This window comes from Podarcis filfolensis (assembly GCF_964270895.1).
Source record: "Podarcis filfolensis genome assembly, chromosome: 11".
NCBI classification, from domain to species: Eukaryota; Metazoa; Chordata; class Lepidosauria; order Squamata; family Lacertidae; genus Podarcis; species Podarcis filfolensis.
The window spans coordinates 59,183,110-59,203,209 of NC_139613.1; the positions used below are offsets into that span (position 1 = coordinate 59,183,110).

Below are 20,100 nucleotides of genomic sequence, written 5' to 3' on the forward strand. Positions count from 1 at the left end.
GCAGCTAGATTGATATGCTCATTAATGAATAACCACTTTTCCTAGACAACTTATTGTCTTCAACTAACAAGGAAATCCCAATCATGTCTATTCAGAAACAAATCCTACTGCATTCAGTGGGGCTTACTGAATGCAAGGGTTGCAGCATAAAACAGTAACTTTAGATGAAGCATAGCTCAACAGACCGATAAACCAGGCAAGGTACTCTCTGTACAAAGTCCTTCATTCCACACCCGAGAAATTCCTGTGATTACTTGTACAGAGTAGATTGTTGTAATCTCTTTACTCAGTACATTTACTATTATTTTCAGTGCCTGGAAACACTTCCTCTTCTGCCTCATAGGCCATAAAATGCATAATATCACAATGTATAATCTCAGTGGATTGAGTGCAACCCTTCTGCCTGCAAATGGGACCTTCTTTCTCTCTTCTCCCTGTGCGCCTCCAGTGCCCACCGTTCTCATCCGGAAGGCTGGGGGATCCCCCATAACAGATTTGGGGGTGGGTGGGGAACTTGTGCAGGCAGAAGTCTTTGTGCTAACAGGAAAAAATCATCCGATGTTCTAAAGTAACTTTTCATTTATACCAGATAGTGTGGTTTTCATGCTTTTAAATTGAAAATAAATGGAATGGTCTCAAAGAAATGTATTCTGCTCTGACTATCTCTGGAAAATGTACACTCAGTCAGAAGCAAATCTGTTGATCAGGTGCAGAATAGCAGAGAAAGTTTACCACCTTGCAGTTGCAACACTGCAGCAATGCACACATGACTGAAAAAAGTAACCTGTTGGATTAGAATAGCAAGTAGCATGGATGCGATCGGAATGTGCTGCCTTTACAGCCAGAGGGGGAACTGTTTATTTATTAGATCATAGTCAGTTTATGGCTTTGCAAAAACTGATACAGATATGAATACAAATGCACAGATGTAATGGCTTTAGGGGTTGCTTGTGCGTAAGTTGCCGCCGCTCTGGGCTAGGTTGGCTGGTTAAACCATTTCTCGCTGGACAGCCATCCACTCCGTGGCTGTTCAGTCGCTGGCAGTATCCGTCAGTGGGCGTTTCTTAAACCTTTTCCAACATAAAAGTTGTTTGACGCCCAGTCTCCTCCTACTCTCCCTGCGCGGAAGTCTTCTGCGCAGGGAGGGCGTGGGTAGCGGAGGACCTGTGCTCTCCCCGCTGGTGTCCAGTGAAGAGTCCCGGAGCCTGCTCTCTGCTTTCCCCATTGGCCCCCCTCTATCCCTGGTGTTGCGCTGATTTTCTTCCCCAACAGGAGACCTGCCTCTCTCCCTGCTTGTCCCCTCTCCAGCATCGCTGTGGAGCCTCGCCTCCTCCTCCTCTAGTTCCGATGGCAGTTCCCTGACAACAGAATAGGTAACATACTTCTAAGAGATAATTCTAATTATGGAATAAGGTGTAACAGAAACAATATATACATATAATAAAATCCTAGGACCTATCCAGTCTCTGAACATATAAGTATTTATAAATCTGAGGGTCTTATAGACCTGCTGAGAATGAAATAATAACCCCAATATACATTATTTCTCAATCTAGTTATCATACTGACAGCCACTGAACTACAACATTAATCTAACAAATTAATGTCTAAAATAAATGCATGCAACTCCAGGGGGTGGGGAGTAGAATGTGTGTATATGTTGCTAGACTCCTACAATTCTACATTTTATAGGGATTTTATAAGGATTTTGTTTCAAAGATTTACCACCATTTTCTCTTGATGCCAAATGCTTTTTGACACAGTTTTCATTTTGTAAACAGATTACAAAATCAGTGGAAAGGGAGGCATGGTGATTTACACTAACGTAAGATTAGTTGGCTTCTAATACTTGAATGTACATTTGTGGCAAAAGTCAGGCTGGATGAAAACTCAAATTCCCAGTCCAGGTTATTTTGGCAGAGCCAAAACCAAAATTCCTTGGTGGTCAGGTCCAGAATCCAGCATGCCCCATCTTGGAGTCAGGAACAGCCCAAAGTTTGTTGTGCATTTCTAGAGATACCCAGTGTGGTATCAGATGACTGACAATCAGACCTGTACCACATCGAAGGCCTTCCCTAACATTCATAGGGCTGCTATATGTCCGTGATTTCCCAGAAATAGCCAGGATTTGTCCCTCAAAAGAGCTCAACAACTTTGCTAACAAATTTTGTGTCTTGATTTTCACTTTTTGAAATACGGCAACCCCACCATTCAAGGGCTACGTTTGTTCCCTGGCACCTCAAGGCAGGACTGAGAAAAGACTCCTGTCTGAAACCCTAGAGAGCTACTAGCAGTCTATGTAGAGTAGCTTATACTGAGCTAGATATACTAGCCATCTGTCTCAGTGCAGGGCAGAGTCCTGTGTCCCTAAGGCCTGATGACACTCATCCCCCAAAAGGCCTCTTGTCCATGTCATTTAGGGCCTCAATGTACATGCACATTTTTATGTTTCAGATATCAACTAAAACCATTTTTGTGAAGTGCAGGATTCAGCTGATAAGTTCCTCTAGCAGAAGCCAGTGCAAAGGCTCTCACAGCACAACAGAGCTTTCTCCAGTCTCCTCCCTCTTGGCCCCCCCATGGACTTGGGGGGCAGGAGAACCCTGAGAATAGTGTGTGGTGGGAGGAGAGACAGTATTCAAATGATTTAAATTAATAAAAATAACATTTGCAGCAGCAGTAGCAGCTGTAACAATTTTATCTATTCAGCTATACATTATTATGACCATTTGATGTATAATATTCCTTGAATTATTATTTTTTTAAAGAAAAAGCTCAAATTTTAAAATATATGGAGGCCCTTTTGCAGAACACATATTCTTCTGGATTTTTTCCCCTTTTGCTTCAGTGACCTGACTGAAGAACATGAAAGACTGGTGATGTAGCGTGTAAGTAATCTGCCACTCTAAAGCCCTTTCAATTTGTTAAACCTCTATTCTATTCTATTCTAGTCGAGATGTTGTGGGTTAACATACAGCGCAACAACCCCTTCACTATTATGTCTCATGGCTTCCAAAATAATTTCATCATCTGGCGCACAAGATAAAATGCAGATGTTCTTTGTGCTACGCATACTGGCCCAGACAATTTTTTTTCTTGGCTTACACTTAAAAGTCTGAATACCAGTCAAATTCAGACTCATCATTACTTTCTATCACAGTTTATTCACAGTTCACCCTAGTTTGGAACTGAGGATGCAGTACTGTAGCGGAGTTATGTTGGATGATGGGCTTTAAGATTTAGTGGAAGACTCACTGCAGTAATGCCACACCAGATACACAGTCAGCATGACAGATATGCCAGCACAACTCCCTTGAGACACCTGCAGAGTCACTCCACTAGTGAACATATGCCACATGGCACCAAAGATATGGGTGGGATGGGGTAGCAGGCAGGAGTGGAATACTTCTTCCAAAACCCAAACAATACCTTCTCAATTCATTGCCATCCTCCCATCAAGGGCATATTTTGATACCAACCTAAAATTTCACTCTTCTTGACTTCATTGGAAAGGGGGAAACCATTTTTAAGCCATCCCTATGTCAACAACAGCCCCATGTTGTCACAACATAGTGTATGATATGTGTAGTTCTGCAACCAATCACATCACATATAATACACACACACACACACACACACACACACCCCACCCCACACAAGGAGACCATAATAATATGTAACATGGGCCTCTGTCCCTTATGTTGCACACACTTAGAATTCAATATCACAGGGAACACAGGGAAGCTATGGGAAAGGGGCACTTTGATCACAGATGAAGCACTTTGCTTGGCTTCAAAACATGTGTAGAAACTTGAATTTGTTGCTAACATTTCTCTGTCTAGAACTCAAAAGGGGTCTCAGCCTTGATACTCCAGACACAAACTTCCAACACTTAAGTCCACTTCAACAACTTGGGGTGCTAGAAAAGAGCACACTGCGCAGGAAAGCAAGGGAAGTGAATGCCTTTTTGCTTTGCAGGATCACACACAGTGTTTCAACAGCAGAAATATATGCACAGCCACCTCATTCTGTCCCTTCTCTCCCATGGCAGGGAGGCTGAGACAAGAACACTGGCAAAGCACCGAAGTGGCATTGCTCCCTCATCTCTCTTGCTCATAAATGCACCATGCACGCAGGTTGTGGATGTGTCTGCTATTTCCCTATGATTTTTGTATTTTTTTGCATGTGTATTTCCCCCACTTCTCCTGGGCTGAGCATACATTAGTTCTTGCTACATACATTTAAAGCACATAGGTTCCCCCAAAGAGTACTGTGAACTGTAGTTTGCTCCTCACAAAGCTCTAGTTCTTTGCACCCTTAACAAACCACAGTACCCAAGATTCTTTGCAGGAGCTCATGTGCTTTGGATATGCTTCAAATGTAAGTTGTGTACACAGTATCACAAGCTGTTTCACTGTGTAGTGATTATGTATCTCCTCCAGATATGTCATAAAGTAAGAATAACCATGCTCTGCATATTAATTAACCCCCCACCGCCTTTCCAGTGAGCAAAGCTGGTATCCTGTTAAATGAGGAAGGAAGCACATGTGCAAAAGCTGTTTGGGCATGTGAGTCCTGATTCAGACAAAAATACCTTCTAGCTGTATTAGGACAAGGCAGCTTTGTTACTGTCAGCTACACTTACTTGACACTTGCAAGTCCTAGAGGGATGCTGTTGATTCCTTGCTGATCATTACTACTCCAGACAGAATGGCAAAATTAACACAGGTGGCATATTCCATCTGTGCTTATAGAGTCTTTTAGAGTCAATACTCCTCAGCTGGTTACATCTTCAGGTAGATAACTTTCCCCTTAAATTCCTGTTTATAGTACAGTGGTGTCCCGCAAGACGAATGCCTCGCAAAACGAAAAACGCGCAAGACGAAAGGGTTTTTCGGTTTTTGCGTCGCTTCGCTAGACGATTTTCCCTATGGGCTTGCTTCGCAAGACGAAACATCTTGCGAGTTCTTGCGAGTTTGTTTCCTTTTTCTTAAAGCCGCTAAGCCGCTAAGCTGTTAAGCCATTAAGCCGCTAATAGCCGTGCTTCGCAAGACGAAAAAACTGCAAGACGAAGAGACTCGCGGAACGGATTCATTTTGTCTTGTGAGGCACCACTGTATTGCAGTTTTAGAGAAAAGCAGCCCTTGGGAACCTTATTCAGTGAACTAGACAGCCCACCCTTTCCATTAAAGCCCAAGGTAGATAGTAATATTTAAAAACAGATTTTTTAAAGTCTTACATCGTTTCCAGACAACTGGGTTTTGGCGAACCTCCAGGGGAAAGGACTTCCACAACTGTGGAGCAGCCACCGAGAACGCCTCTTTAAGTGCCCTTTCTGCCTGGATTTGGTGCACAGATGGTACCAGCAAGAGATCGTTCTCGGCTGACCGTAAGGGTCGTGAAGGGACATAAGGGAAGAGGTCTTTCAGGTCTGCAGAGCCCAAGCCATTGGAGGTATGCAGTTTCAGTCTCTCTAGCAGTAAAATAGGATTGATAATCATTATTCATATTTATGAAACAGAATAAGAGCTGCAAGTAAGAGAAAAGTGCTATATGTCAGTGTTTATTAATTATGTATTTAATTATTAGGTACTAATCAATCGTACAATAATATTAATGATTTCTCATTTACTTATTCATGTAATGCTGTTGTTAAGATTTTTATTTTATTAAGATTACACCTTAAATTCAATTGAATTCAATACTTTTCTTAGATTTCTAAAACTATCATTATGCTCAAAACTGTGCTATATGTCAGGGTTTATTAATTATTATGTATTTAATTATTAGGTACTAATCAATCATACAATAATATTAATGATTTATCATTTACTTATTCATGTAATGCTATTGTTAAGATTTTTATTTTATTAAGATTACACTCTAAATTCAATTGAATTCAATACTTTACTACTATCATTATGCTCAAAACTGTGTTCATCTCAATGTGTACTGTATGTTTGTGGAGGGAATGTGGTTTTCAAGTGCATGCGTTCTCATTTATTTTTCCTGGATAAATCCTAACCAGGTTATGATGTGATCAAAACATTAAACTATCAAACAATCTTGACGTACTGTTGATAGGGGAATGTAACTCAATCAAGTGAGAGTCACTCCTGTGGTATAAAGTAGATGCAACAGCGCTGTGGTGAGTGAAGAGCTAATGATTATCAGAGGGGTCCTCTGTCTTCCAGAGGCAGTGCAGGAAGACGCACTCTGAGACTGTTGCTGCTGTTAAGGGGTGTGTGTGTGTGTGTGTGTGACCTGTTAGAAGTTCCGGCCCCCACTGCATTTTATACTAACATAAAATGTTCACCTTCATTCGTAAGAAACTATGTCTGTTCTTTCTGTGATGCATATAAATATTCTATTTGCATTAGTGAAGATGTAGTTTCTGTATATACATACAGAATGATACTCATTTTGAGGCATTCAGGGTAATTCATATAACAGTTTTGCTGCAGATCCACCTTCCCCTTGCGTGGGGTTCAGGTCTGGTTTTAGTCTTGGGCCATGCTGGGATAGTGGACTGCCAGAAGTTGCCAAGTGTTGATGTTGGTCCTGTATAAATCCAATCACTTACATTTCTATACATAAAATCTACTTGAGAGTTTGGAAACGATGAGGTTTTCCCCCCGGTGGTTGTGGGCAGAGAGAAATGGTGGAAAAAATTCAGAGGAAGCATGGCAACATACCATTCCAGAATTTCCTATTTACTTGCTTTCTTTTGAGGTTCACGCACTTTCCATGGAGTAACTGTAAAATTCCTTTGCAGCTAGTACAGTCGTTGGAGTCGAACCCTTTGCATGTTGCACAGGTCCGGTGGCATGGCTCACATTCTTCTGTGACCTCATCGCTGTAGTAACCAGCTCCACAATCACTCACACATTTCCCATCTAGAGGAAAAATAAAAAAGCCTTTATGTCATATTGTGACTGATGCCAGCTAAGTCCTGTTATTGGGAGCATTGAAAGTAGAGAACAATGTGTGATTCAATTGCCACTAAGCAAACTGGGGCACCCTAGGACAGTTTAGCTCTACTAGAGAATGCAGATGCACAGCCCAACCTCAAGTACACAGCCAAAATATAAAATGGGGTGTGTAGTGTATAGATATGTAAAATTAATATATAAAGTGTATTCATCAGTGAATGAAGTGTGTAAATGAAAATGCACAACTTTAATCTCTCCACAAATTTCAAATTTGCAAGATGTTTAAAATGTCTGAAGTACCAACGTTACTGAAGTACCAAAGTTAAAACATACCAAATTGCAATGATATTGAAATCTCTGTAGTGTAGATTTCTAATTAGGAAATCTGGTAAAACCCAAATATAAATATATAAGGTTAAAACATGTTTAGCACATGATTATATTTGGATTTTGCCACATTTGCTGGTTATAGCAGTGGAGATTTTGATATCATTGCATTTTGGTATGTTTTAAATGCTGGCAGTTCAAATTTTTTAAATATCTTTTGGATTTGAATTCTGTGGAGGGATTAAAGTGGTATGTTTTTATTTCCACATTTGTTATAATTTACAGATCTATACACTCATACCCAGGTTTGTGTTTTGGCTCTGCTACACAGCCTCCAACACAAAGTCTAGAGAAGTAAGTACTCTAAGCATAATTTCTACCTTATTACTTACAACTGCTGGCCAACTTTCAGGAGCACTCTGGTTCTCTGTTGCAGCTTGGAGTACATGAAAGTTGAAAAACTCTAAAGCAGAGCCACAACTCCACCTCCTTATAACACCCCAAGCCTGATTTTCTTAACCTCTGACCACAGAGAATCCAGTTTGAATAAGATAACAAGGTCCAAATAACTTATGATAAGGGGACAAGGTATGTACATCTGAGCCTCATAAAAGGTTCAAAGTGCATTTCACAGGTCTATACAAGTCTTGACTTCTGGAGTGTGGGCTGCATATTTGCCTGCCTGCAATTCCATAACCATACACCATAATAGGAGGCATGTGGATTACGCCACATGTTGACTGCAAAAAGTCACCTACAAAGAATGGAAGTGATGTGAAACCATTTTCAGGCTAAAGTTACTTTGTGCCATTCATTCATCTCTTATATTGAACAAATTAAGTTTGCATTAACATGCTTAAAATGAAAGGCTCATTGGGAGTTCTGTTAATAAATATATATTTCCTCTTTACCCCAAAAGTAGGGGGTTGTCTCTGAATCTCATTGCTGCCATTTAAAATCCAAAGTTGATTAAAGTTTAAATGTGCAGATTCGAAGACATATTTGTGCTTCTAGCGGCATTATTTCCTGAACCTTCGTTTACAAGCACTTAATTAAAATGAATGAAATTTTAACCTTGAATGCTTTAGGCTTATTGAAGCAGATGTCTGGGGGGTCATTCTTTTTAAAAGGTGGTTGGGAACCTACAGTCCCATAGATTTAAGATTGTAGTTAGTCTCCCTTAGGGATGAAACGATCTGCCAATTTTAGTTGTCTCAGTTTCTCATGTTTCTAATCTTCAATTCAGTTGTCTACATTTTTTTAAGCCTCATGAAAATTCTCCAGGATCTTTAATGTACGTTTCTCCTAATAAACGTATTTGCATATGCAGTTTTGACTAATGTACACATTTTTACAAGCAATTTCTCCTAATACAGTGCATTATTTAATGCTATTTTCACAAATATTGAGTCATTCTTATGCATATTTTCTCCTAATACATACAATTTTGCAAACATTGTTTGGTTGGAGAACTGCATTTGTTTGGTTGGAGAACTGCATGTGGGAATTTTGTAGGATGGCTATGGTTTGGTTCTCATATTGTTTGAAAAAGAGCAATTTTGACAGATTTGGCTTGAAATGGGAACTGAATGGTATTTCTGCCCCTTCCCAGTCTCTCTCAACTGAATGCACATTTTGCCTTCTTGGGCAAGGCATGAAATCATTTCCCCATGTAAAATACTTGTCACCTTTCTTACCTAGAAGAAAAAACCCTTCTTTACACCAGTAACACTCATATTTGTCGCAGCTTCTGCAATTTGGTTGACACTCTATGCAAAGGAGAGACTTTTCATCATTGTACGTATTCTGAGGACAAGTTCGATAGCATTGCTGCTTGTACCTGGGGGGGGAGGGAAGCATTTTTGATCATCATAATTTTCATTATGGATGGATAATGGTGCATCAAACAATCACAATGAACAAGCATAATCCTCTCATAAATGTACTCATGTGTGGCAAGCATCTCCTCTAAAATGACAATACTCAGGAATGTTTTTAAGTACAGTAGCTTAAGAGTTAAGGGAGCCTTTCTCAGACTCTGTCCCATGCTACCCCTGGGTTCTGTGAAGCAGTACAGGCAGGTCTGTGAAGAAAACAATTGTAATGGCAGATGATGTGTGATTTCCATTGAGCTGCAGTCATGGGGATTAAATTACTCAAGCAATTGTCCTGGAAATCCCTTCCTGTTTTCATTTCCTCACTGAGGTTTCCAAGAGTTAAAATCTGTAGCAGTGCAGGCAGGATGAAGTTGCTTATCTGCCTTCACAATGCTACACATCACTGCCAGTTACAAGAGGGGGAAGGGGAGGCAGCAGAGAGCTCAGGATGGTGCAGCAATGGAGCCTGTCCATCACACCCACTGTTTGCCCCTTCCCCTTGAAGACAGCTAGGTTATGTTATGCTAACCTTTGGCTCTCCAGGGGTTGCTGAGCTACTGTTCCCATCAGCCTGAGCCAGAATTTCCAATAGTCACTGATGATGGGAGCTGTAATTCAGCATCATCTGAAGGGCTATAGATTAACCATCGCCACCCCCCATTCAAACAGCATATTCCACCCTGCTTAGCTCTGAAATATCTAAGGCCACTCTATGGCCTTCCAATGAAAGCACTGTTAGAGAAAGAGAGGGAAAGTGGGGAAGAGAGTACTAAACTTACATGTAATAATTATGAATGCATGATGTGCAGGCTCTTGGGTCATCTGGAATTAAAAGCAAACAACACATTGGAAACAAAATACTGTGCCAGTTTCTCATGTATCCAAATCTCAATTGGCTAAATGAACAGTGGGAAATTAAGAAATGCTTAGATAAATAGGGAATGCTATCAACATCGTAGTTGTTGATGATGATGATGACCATTCTAATTTAAATAGCTTTGGTGAAAAATGTCTCCTTTGATATACAGTTTTTCTTTGATAGCACGTTTTTATTGCCTGGCTTAAATTTGCTGTCACTAGAATTCTGGATACATAAAGACTTCATAAGGACTAGCCTCAAACTGTATAACTTACCTTCTTTATTCATTACATTTATATCTTGCGTTTCTTTTGAGGAACTTAAGGTGGCATACAAGAGACCGTCTATTCCATTTTATCCTCACAGTAAACCTGTGAAGTAAGTTAGGCTTCAAGATAGCGAGTTTCATGACCATGTTCACCCAGTGAGTTTCATAAGCAAGTGGGGATTTTAACCTAAGTCTCTCCAGTCTTTGTTTAACACCCCAGTCACTGCACCACACTAATATAAACTCAGGCCTATTTCTTAAGAAGACTCTGGTTCCGAAAGACATAATAGTCAAAGACATATGGGAACACTGAGCAGAACAGTGCTAAAGAAGGCAATCACTAGTTATTTTCATGCAGGTGAAAGGTGTAAGAATGCAGATTATATATTCTTGTAAAAAACAGTTTTTCCAGAGAACAGAAAAACTACATTTCTAAATTGCTAAGATTATCAAAATTACATTGGTAGGCTGGGGACAGACTTTTGGTGTGCCCCCTTTTGATATCACAGGCATCATCTAATAGATACCTATTTCCACTTTCCCTTCCCCAAACAATGCCTAACACTTGCACTGGTGGCAGATAGGACAGCCCTCTCCTTTTTGAAGCAGCTTCCACTGGAAATATAATTGCTTGCACAGAGTGATCTTCACATAATGAGATTGCTTACATAGTTGATGTTTCTTGACAGTTAGTTTCAGGCTGCAATCCTATAATACATACTGACCTAGAAGATAGTCACCCTCTAAGTCAGAGATGTCCTTGGGTCCTCCAGATGTTGCTGGAATACAACTCACAGCAAACCATACCACTAGCCACAGTAGCAGACAGAAGGCCAGCACAGGTGGGCTTCCAAACACCTTGGAAGTCAATGGGGAGCTCAACAGGTGTGGTGCCCATTTGACACTTCTGTTGCCATGCCCACACCAGCTGAGCTCCCACTGTCTTGCCCCTCTCTCTCTTCCTCCCAGGAAGCGTAAGCAGCGCTCAGGAGCCAGGAGAACAGCACAACTTCATCTGCCCCACCAGACGCTTCTGATTGACCATGTTGGTTGGGACCGATGGGAGATGGAGACCAGAAGCATCTGGAAGGTCACATCCAACGGTATTTTTCTGACAGTACTCAACAATATACAGTACCAACACTACCCCCCAATCTTCCAGTAAGGTAAATGGAGGGTTTGGAGAGCAAGCAGGCAACTGAAGATAAAAGGGGGATTGTGAAAAGCAGGATCATTGTGAGTACCAGCACCATTTTTCTATAAAAAAAGCACTGGCACATCTAAGTGATGGCTGTGGAGTCCCTCTAGAAGAGCAAGTCTCTCAAGAAAGACTGCTGGTTTTCAGTATTCCTGATTTTTTTTTTTTAATCCAGCTACTGACATCAATACTGTAGCCCACTTTTTATGAACTATTTATTATTATTATTTTTAGGAAATATTTATAGCCCATTCTTCATCAGTGCTGATACAAGGATGAGGTACAACATAAAATAAATTATGCCACCAAATTTATACATAACCAACAGTAAAACACATGTCTTGACATTGTGCCATCCCCAACACAAAATTCATTGTTATTGCTAACCAAAGGCCAGTTTTAAATAAGCACTCATAGAAATATTTTTGGAATTGGAAATCAAAGGGTCTTTTAAAAAACAGGACTAATTATTTCTCTCCCTCTTAAATATGGGCCTTGCTTCAGTTGTTATATGATTCAGCCTCATAATAAGGAAAAGAATTGGATGCCATAGTGCAGTTTTGTAGACTGGGACTTAACTTATACTAAATGAGTTGATGACTGTGCAGGAATTTGAACATGTGTGAAAGAGAACAATCTTCTGCATGTCTGCTCAGAAATAAATCTCAGCTGAGTTCACTGGGGCTTACTCCCAGGCAAAGGAGCCAACCCCCAGGGGCTTCACCCCAAAAAATATGTTTGAGGGAGCCACCTCCCAAGATGATGCCAAGATGATGGGCATTGCCGTTCAAATGGTGTCCATGCACCACGTCATGTGATCAATTATGCAGGGCATAATACTCCCCCCCCCCCATATTTTATTCAAGTTGGCACATCTACTCCCAGGTAAACAGGCATTAAGACTGCAGCCAAAGTCAGGCACCACTCTGAGTTTAGTACTGGACTACATATAATTTGCTTGGAATTTGCTGTGACAATACATTTTGTACTCCCTAAACCTTATGCCAGATGTGTTAGATATTTCACTACCTTAAGGTCAGGCAGTTGAAGATTTAGAAGACATCTGAAGGCAGCCCTGTTTAGGGAAGTTTTTAATATTTTATGTTTTATTCTGTTGGGAGCTGCCCAGAGTGGCTGGGGAAACCCAGTCAGATGGGCGGGGTATAATTAATTTATTATTATTATGATTATTTATTCTTAAAGTTAAAATGATTAAAGAGCAATGACTCTTGGGGAGAACAAACTCAGAAAGACATCACCTTCTCTTATCTAATCAGGACTCACATAGTCCCTGTGGATCTCCCATAATTCTAACGTATTGTATTCAGCATTCAATCAGGAACATATTTTACTATATCATCTTTCCAAGTATACTGAATGTCTTTTTTGAGAGAAAACCAGCTCTCTTGCCAAAAGCAATTGTTTAGAACTGTGACTGCTTTAAAGTTTGTAAACGAAAACAAGAAATTACCCGAGGAAGCTGTCAGTGTGCTGCACTCAGTGTTGGGGAAAATCAACCATGTGGGCATCTATAAACAACAAACTACTGTAGGACTACAGGCGATGCTTTAGGCATACCAGGCTAATTTCAGTTCAACAGTATCCTTCCACTCAAATTCAGACTCACCTCCCTATCTGTGCATCCCAGTCCTATGCATGCAGCAGGAAAGAGACCTTTGTATAACAAGGCTTATGCTTTGAGATTGAACTATACTTTAATATAGTGAGAAAAGAGGGGGGTGTACTAAAAATACCCAGTACCTTTTCAACCTGGAAGACAACCTGCACTGAAGCTCCCAACCTATCACATACTGTTTTGATTGCAGAAGTTTGCAAAACAATTCATATATACATACAGCATCAATTTAAATTTCCACTGAAATCAGAAAAATGGAGGGTAATCTGCTTTCTAGAGCAACAAACTTTTCTTCCCCCCTTCTAATTAAATAAGCAAAATAACTGCACAATGATGATATAATTTCATTCATACTGTTGTGGCATTTTCTTCAAAGGTGCAAAATTGATTACTGCTTTGAACAGTTAACATCTGAGTTGGGTTTAGGAAACATGTCATTATGTTGACTCCAGTCCTTCTTAGAGAATCAGTCTCAGAAGGCGGTACTACAGGGGCTCATTTGGTTTATAAGGTGCTTCGGGAGTCCATTCTGTCCCCCATGCTGTTCAACACCTACACAGAACTGCAGGGCGAAGTCATCTAGAGCCGTCTTTCCCAATCTTGTTGGACTACAACTCCCATCATCCCTCATGAGCAGGGTCAGTGGTGAGGGATCTTGAGAGCTGTAATCCAATGTATGGGGGCCTGAGGTTGGGAAAGGTTGGTTTAGGTTTGGGTAGGGATGGATGAATCTGTTAATCTCAGTTCCTCATGCTTAAATTCAGCTGACAACAAGGGACTGCGGGCCTCAGGCGCTGTTAGAAGCAAAGAGTTTTGATTATCATATCTTGCTGAAGATGAGCAGGCCCATGGCAAACAAAGCAGGAAGTTATGGCTCCCGGTTTCATTTAAATCAGGAAAGTGTGGTTAAAAGAGCTTTGGATGCTCAGTGCAGGATTACATGGATCTTTGACTTGGTCCAGCTGACTTCAAAATCTTCGATGGTATTTGCAAAGTGCTGCTCATGAGAGAATCAGCAGTCAAGTTTTCAGAATTCCAACTCATATGAAGCTCTCAAATGAAGTAGAACAGGAAGTATTTTGCTGCTCAAGAGAAAGGCAAGCAGCTATACAAATCTTAGGCTCTGTTTGGGGAAGGACTTATAATAAGGATAGTTTTCAGCTAAAGGGGGGGTTCTATAACACATGAGGTGTGTTTTCCTATCTTTTTGGAAGTTTTTACATGTGAGGTTCAATGTAACTTTGAGACTCTTATGTCTGTGCATCTTACTGATGTAGAATAGAATGCCGATGAGAAATTCAAGAGTCTAGGCTTTATGATCTTGTGACAAACTGGTTATGACACAAGAGACAACACCCTTAATTTTATCTGCTAGGTCAATAGATAAGGCCAAGCTCTCCGTCTTGCTAGGTATTGTAGCTATTCATCATCAGGCATGATTTTGAGATACAGTGTCTTTGTGTGTGTGTGTGGGCTTTCTTTCCAACAGAAACCAAAATACTTTCTCCTAGTGAAAAATGTAACTGCCATAGTTCCAGCCATCAACTCATAAATGTGACAGTTGTGTCCTTTAGATGCATCATTAGCTTCTTTCAATATTCCAAAGTCATCCTTGCCTTGCTCTTTCTTTCCTATCTCTGTGTAGGATGCATACGAAATGAAATCTGCAGAACCCTTTTCAAGTTATTACATCTCGCTTGCAAATATGCCTGCACTAAATACAATTTAAATTTAAAAGATGGTTTTAAGGAAAGGTTTTATTTGTGCCTGCATGAGCTTCTCAGAAAGACAGAGAGGAGAGATTGGGAAGTATCGCAACTGGATACTCAGCATGCCATCTAAAGACAGCAATAGGTTAAAAAGGACACAGTGAGAAGATCAGTCACCACATGCTAAAACAAGAGCCATAAAATGTTGATGCTCTTTTACCCCAGTAAGGCCCTAGAGTGGGAGAATGCTAACAAGGTGATCCAGATAAATGATTTGAAGCAAGGAGTGTTGAGTGCACCTAGGAATTCTGCCATGCCACTAGTAGTATGAATATAAATTTAGAACTGCAGGGTGCCTTCATGATAGCCACAGCCATACTCCCTCCCTGTCACACCCCTTCTTTAAGATTATATAAGAATATAATTGTAGGCAATAATACTAATTAGGGATGCACTGCAATGATCAATGGAGGTCTCCTATCTTCTATCATGGGCAAATGATTTGGAGTATGGCAATACTCAGAATCATTTAAGTTATGTTTACTTGTAGTTCCAACGCAAGAGTTGTTGAGCTTTTCTTTTGGCAAAGTTGTTGAAGGGTTAGGGTTAGGATTTTTGGAAAATCTCGAAAGTTTTTAACCTATTTTTTCTAAAAATTCTGCCCAGACACCATTTTTGACAGGCAAATCCCAGCTATGTCCAGGAAATTCCAAACGTATGGCAGCCCTACCTTTAAAGGTTAGCTTTAGAGCAAACAGAACAGCTACTCCTCACTGTTCTTCTGATGTGCTTTCTCAAGAGTGACCCTAGGAGCCAATCACCAGTGACTGACTCACCTCTTTTCACTCGGATTGGCTCCCATCGGCACAAAGAGTGAGAAGACTTCTCAGTGGCTAAAAAACTTCCCTTTCATGTTGCTTGGGTGGCCCTAGGACACTGGAGACAGGGATCTGCTGCAAAAATAGCAACAAGTCTTCAATGCCCCATAATCTTGGACCCCTACACTTCGGATTCTCCCACAAGTCCTACAACTGTCCCAAGCCCTAATCAAACAGCATATCTACATGCCGAGATTGGGTGGAAGAGTGGGTTTCTTTCTTTCTTTTTTTTTTACATAGTTTTACACTCATTGCATCTCTTCTATTCCACATATTCATCTGAAGGTGGGAACAGGAAAGCTTCATATGTACAACTCTCCAGAAAAAGCCTCACAGAAGGATATTCAGAGGTTCAGGTTGTAGGCAACCCCCTTCCCTGACTGTAGGAAAGCTCTGCTTCTGCACATGACTGTGGCATCTCAGGTATCCCCGACGGCACCTGCTCTTTTGCCAGTTGCAGACAATCCTCCACCTTACCCTAAGATTTCACCCCCATCGCAACCTTGCCAGCCCCTCCCTACGCCTCAGCCCACCCCCACCCCCCATCGCTCCTTTGCCTGCCCCAGCCCCTGCGTGCTCTTCCACAGGAGCTGTACGTGCCGCGCTTTCTCAAGCTAGGCAGCAGGGGCACCTCTCCCTGGAGGAGGAGGCTGGATGGGCTGGGGAAATGCCATCTGCTTTCCCTATCTCCTATACCAACCCAGGCACTGCGCAACAACAGATAATGTATGAGGCGCTTCCTTATTCTATTCTGAGAGAATTAAGGAAAGCCATTACTGATTCTGGCCCCAAATCTTCTTATGTGCTGGGGATGCTGGAGGGGATCGCAAATGGTTACACAATGCTACCTCAAGACTGGAAGGATTTGATGCGCATGCTTTTATCTCCTGCTCAGTATGTAGTTTTTGAAAGTGAATTTAAGCATAGCGCAGCAGCTCTGGCTGATCCACAGCATTCAGCCAACCAACTATTTGGTGCTGGTCTGTATGATACTATACCAGCACAGGCGCAATTAACACCTTTGCATTTTAGTCGCACCGCGACCTGCGTGCAACGCGCCTTTCGGAAAGTCCCTGTCTCAGGGCAACCACTGAGCTCCTTTGTTAATATTAAGCAACAACATTCAGAGCCTTACCATCAATTTATAGAGAGGTTGAAAGAATCAATCGCCAGGCAGATAGATGACCCTACAGCTCAAAATGAATTGATGAAAAAATTGGCTTTTGAAAATGCTAACACCGACTGCAAGAAGGCATTGCAGTCAGTTGTACATCGCCCCAAATATGACCTGGCCAATATGATTCAAACCTGTGCAGATGTTGGAAGCCAGAGCCATGTGATGTCTTTGCTTGCCGGTACCATCCAAGCTGGCAATAAGCCAACAGGCAACTGCTTCAATTGCAAACGCCCAGGTCATTTTGCTAAACAATGCAGAGCCCCTGGCGGAGGAGCAAATAGGAATGGTGATGGCAACAGGGCTAAGCCTTCCAAAAAATGCCCAAAATGTGGTAAAGGTTATCATTGGGCAAATCAGTGCCGGAGTTCGGGAAACTCCATGGTGGCCCAACTCTCGGGCCAGGACAAATAGAGAGCCCTCCACCGTCTGTTTCCACTATTGAAAATTTTCCTAAGGAAACACCCTTTGATTTCACCATTGATTTAATTAATCAGGAAACCAAAGACGCTGTTTTACCTGGTGAAATTGTGCTCATGCCCACCCAATTGGCAGGCCCACTACCACCTAAGGTTGCAGGCTTAATTTTACCCAAATTTTCTGCGGCCAAAGAAGGAATCATGGTTATTCCAGGAGTCCTAGATCCTGACTATGTGGGCACAATCATGGTTCAACTTTGGAGCCATATGCCCATGCAGTTAAAAAAGGGTGAGTCTTGGGCGCATTTGGTAGTGCTCCCTTCTCATCCTACAGCTTCTATTATGGATAGTAATTTGCACCAGCTTTCTCCTCTCTCTCCGCAGCTATTAGCTGTAATCCAGAGGATCGGTGAACAGAAACTCCTTCGTAAGTATAAAATCAATGGCAAAGTTCTGGAAGGCTTGATTGACACGGGCGCAGACATTTCTGTCATTTTCAGTAATTGCTGGGACCCCACGTGGCCCCTTGAGTCTGCCTCTGCAGTTTGGGGTGTAGGTGGACCTCAAACCTCTTCCAAAAGCGTACAGTGGCTGCCTGTTTCTCTGCCTGATAGCTCTGAAACCATTGCATACATCCAGCCCTGTGTGCTGAAAATCCACCTCCATCTGTGGGGCAGAGATCTGCTACAACAATTACAAGCTACCATTTAATTTAATGAGTAAGCTTGCACTCCCCCATACTATGTGAATCAAGCCCTCCAGCCTTTCCGTCTTCAGTGGCCAAATAAAATCACTCTCATTTCAAGCTGAACAGCTTAGAAAGGAAAGGCAGCTAGAAGCAACCCCTGATAATTTGCTTCTGTGTCTCATTTCCTGCCTTAATATAAATTCCATGATAGTGCTCATTTTCAGTGTTTTGTTTTTGCCCCTTTCTGCTTCCGCTCCTAATATCGGTGGTTCCACACCGATAAATGTGTGGGAATCTTTTGCAAAAACCCTCAATGTTTCTTCCTTTTGCCTAACTCAACAGGTATCAATAGGTGAAATCCTTGGCTCCTGCCTTGTCGCTGTTTGCCATGACCCTCTCGATTTGCAAAATGATACCTGGTTTTATTCATCCTTACCCCATAATGATTCTCTCCGCACCCTTGGTTATTCCGGTTACCATAACTGGGGTAACCAAGTTCGCCGACGCCCATCTCTGGCCATTGATTTGTTGACCCCATACGTGGCCTCTTTTAATATCACTTGTGCCCGTATGGTCAATTGCACAAAAACCAACTGTGTGAAAATGGGCAAGGATAATTTTAACTGCTCTGATTATGTAAATATTTCCTATGTATATAAATATACAGAGCTGCCTGAAGGCTGGTTCTGGTCGTGTCCAGGCTACACATTCAATTATATTCCAGCAAATATTAGCCATGGCACACCTTGCTGCTTAAGCCGCTTGTCTATCATTTTACCCAAAAAGCATCATTTGTCCCGCTCTCGATATCGCCGCTCTGTGGAATTGACTAATGATTGTGATGATTCTGTTTCTCTCCCTAGCAGATCTGAATATATTTCTCTAGCTGTCTCTCTTTTAGGCGTCCCTGGATTGGCTGTACGGAATAGTATGAACATTAATTCTTTAGTTTGCTCCACAGCAAAAGCTCTGAACTTTACCTCACAAGCCCTTCACCTTTTGAATAAAGAGCAGAGTGAACTGCAGCATGGACTCTTGCAAAATCGTGCAGCAATAGATTACTTGCTGATGCTTCATCATTATGGTTGTGAACAAGTGGATGACATGTGTTGTTTCAATATTACTGACAATTCCAAAGCTATTCAAAAGCAAATCTCTCATTTGCGAAATCTCACACATCACGTCAAACAGGACGTTGGATTTTCTGGCCTCTGGGATTCGTTTACCCAGTGGCTCACTGCCTGGTTGCCAAATTTGAATTGGCTTCACAATCTTTTTCAATATGCTATTATCATAGTATGTATAATAATTTTGCTATGTTGTTTCATCCAGTGCATCCCTGGTCTCATACCCCTTTGGTCTCAGTGTTTTTATCCTCCTCAGCCACCCAATAAAGTCATTGCTGCCTACTTTGCGAAATGGCAGCACCAACAGTAAACATTAGGGGAGATGTGGACAGACTTATTTCGGGCATGCGCTGGCATACCACGTATCCCGAAGTATTTTTGTCCCACTCACCCTGAAAATCGCTTAACAGCATCGGTGGGCAGACTTATTTCGGGCATGCGCTGGCATACCACGTATCCCAAAGTATTTTTGTCCCACTCACCTTTAAATAAAAAAGAAAGGAGGAGATGTAGGAAAACTCTGCTTCTGCACATGACTGTGGCATGTTGGGAAAGTCTTGCTTCTAAGCTTCGTCTCTGTACATGCTGCATAAATCGTTCTGCACAAATCGTTCTAATACTAAGACATTCCCTCACCACCCCAGAATGTTCAGTTCACACTGAGTTCATGAAACACCGTACCCTGACCTGTCCTTAATGCATAGTTGACCACATCTATTGGAACGTAATTGTTTAAGTCTTGCATTATCAATCATTAGTTATATTTAATTAGGAGGTTTTCATGCCTGTCTAGTTCTGTGCTCCCTTTCCCAGCCCTTAATCTATCGGTGATTAATGCCTATATGCAACCTTTTGCTTTGTACTTGTGTTAACCAATCAGCAATAAGCACATGTGTAGCAATGCTGTAATATTCAATAAAAGGGACTCCCCGAGACTTGCTCGGGAGATGCCTCCCATATGACACTTGCTACTTGTCTGTCGTTATTTCAACCCAACACCTGACACCA

At 41.6% G+C, this 20,100-nt stretch overlaps 1 protein-coding gene across 1 annotated transcript in view; it reads right to left on the minus strand.

Annotated features, from left to right (window-relative positions):
• LOC310744751 (proprotein convertase subtilisin/kexin type 5-like) overlaps positions 1-20,100 on the minus strand; it is a gene marked incomplete at its 5' end in the record, with an annotated part of 67,403 nt that overhangs the window by 18,723 nt on the left and 28,580 nt on the right. Inside the window, 4 exons of the mRNA XM_083576368.1 lie at positions 5,240-5,473; positions 6,696-6,896; positions 8,957-9,099; positions 9,916-9,958. Of these exons, the coding sequence (XP_083432494.1) occupies positions 5,240-5,473; positions 6,696-6,896; positions 8,957-9,099; positions 9,916-9,958 (621 nt within the window). The remainder of the gene's footprint in view (positions 1-5,239; positions 5,474-6,695; positions 6,897-8,956; positions 9,100-9,915; positions 9,959-20,100) is intronic.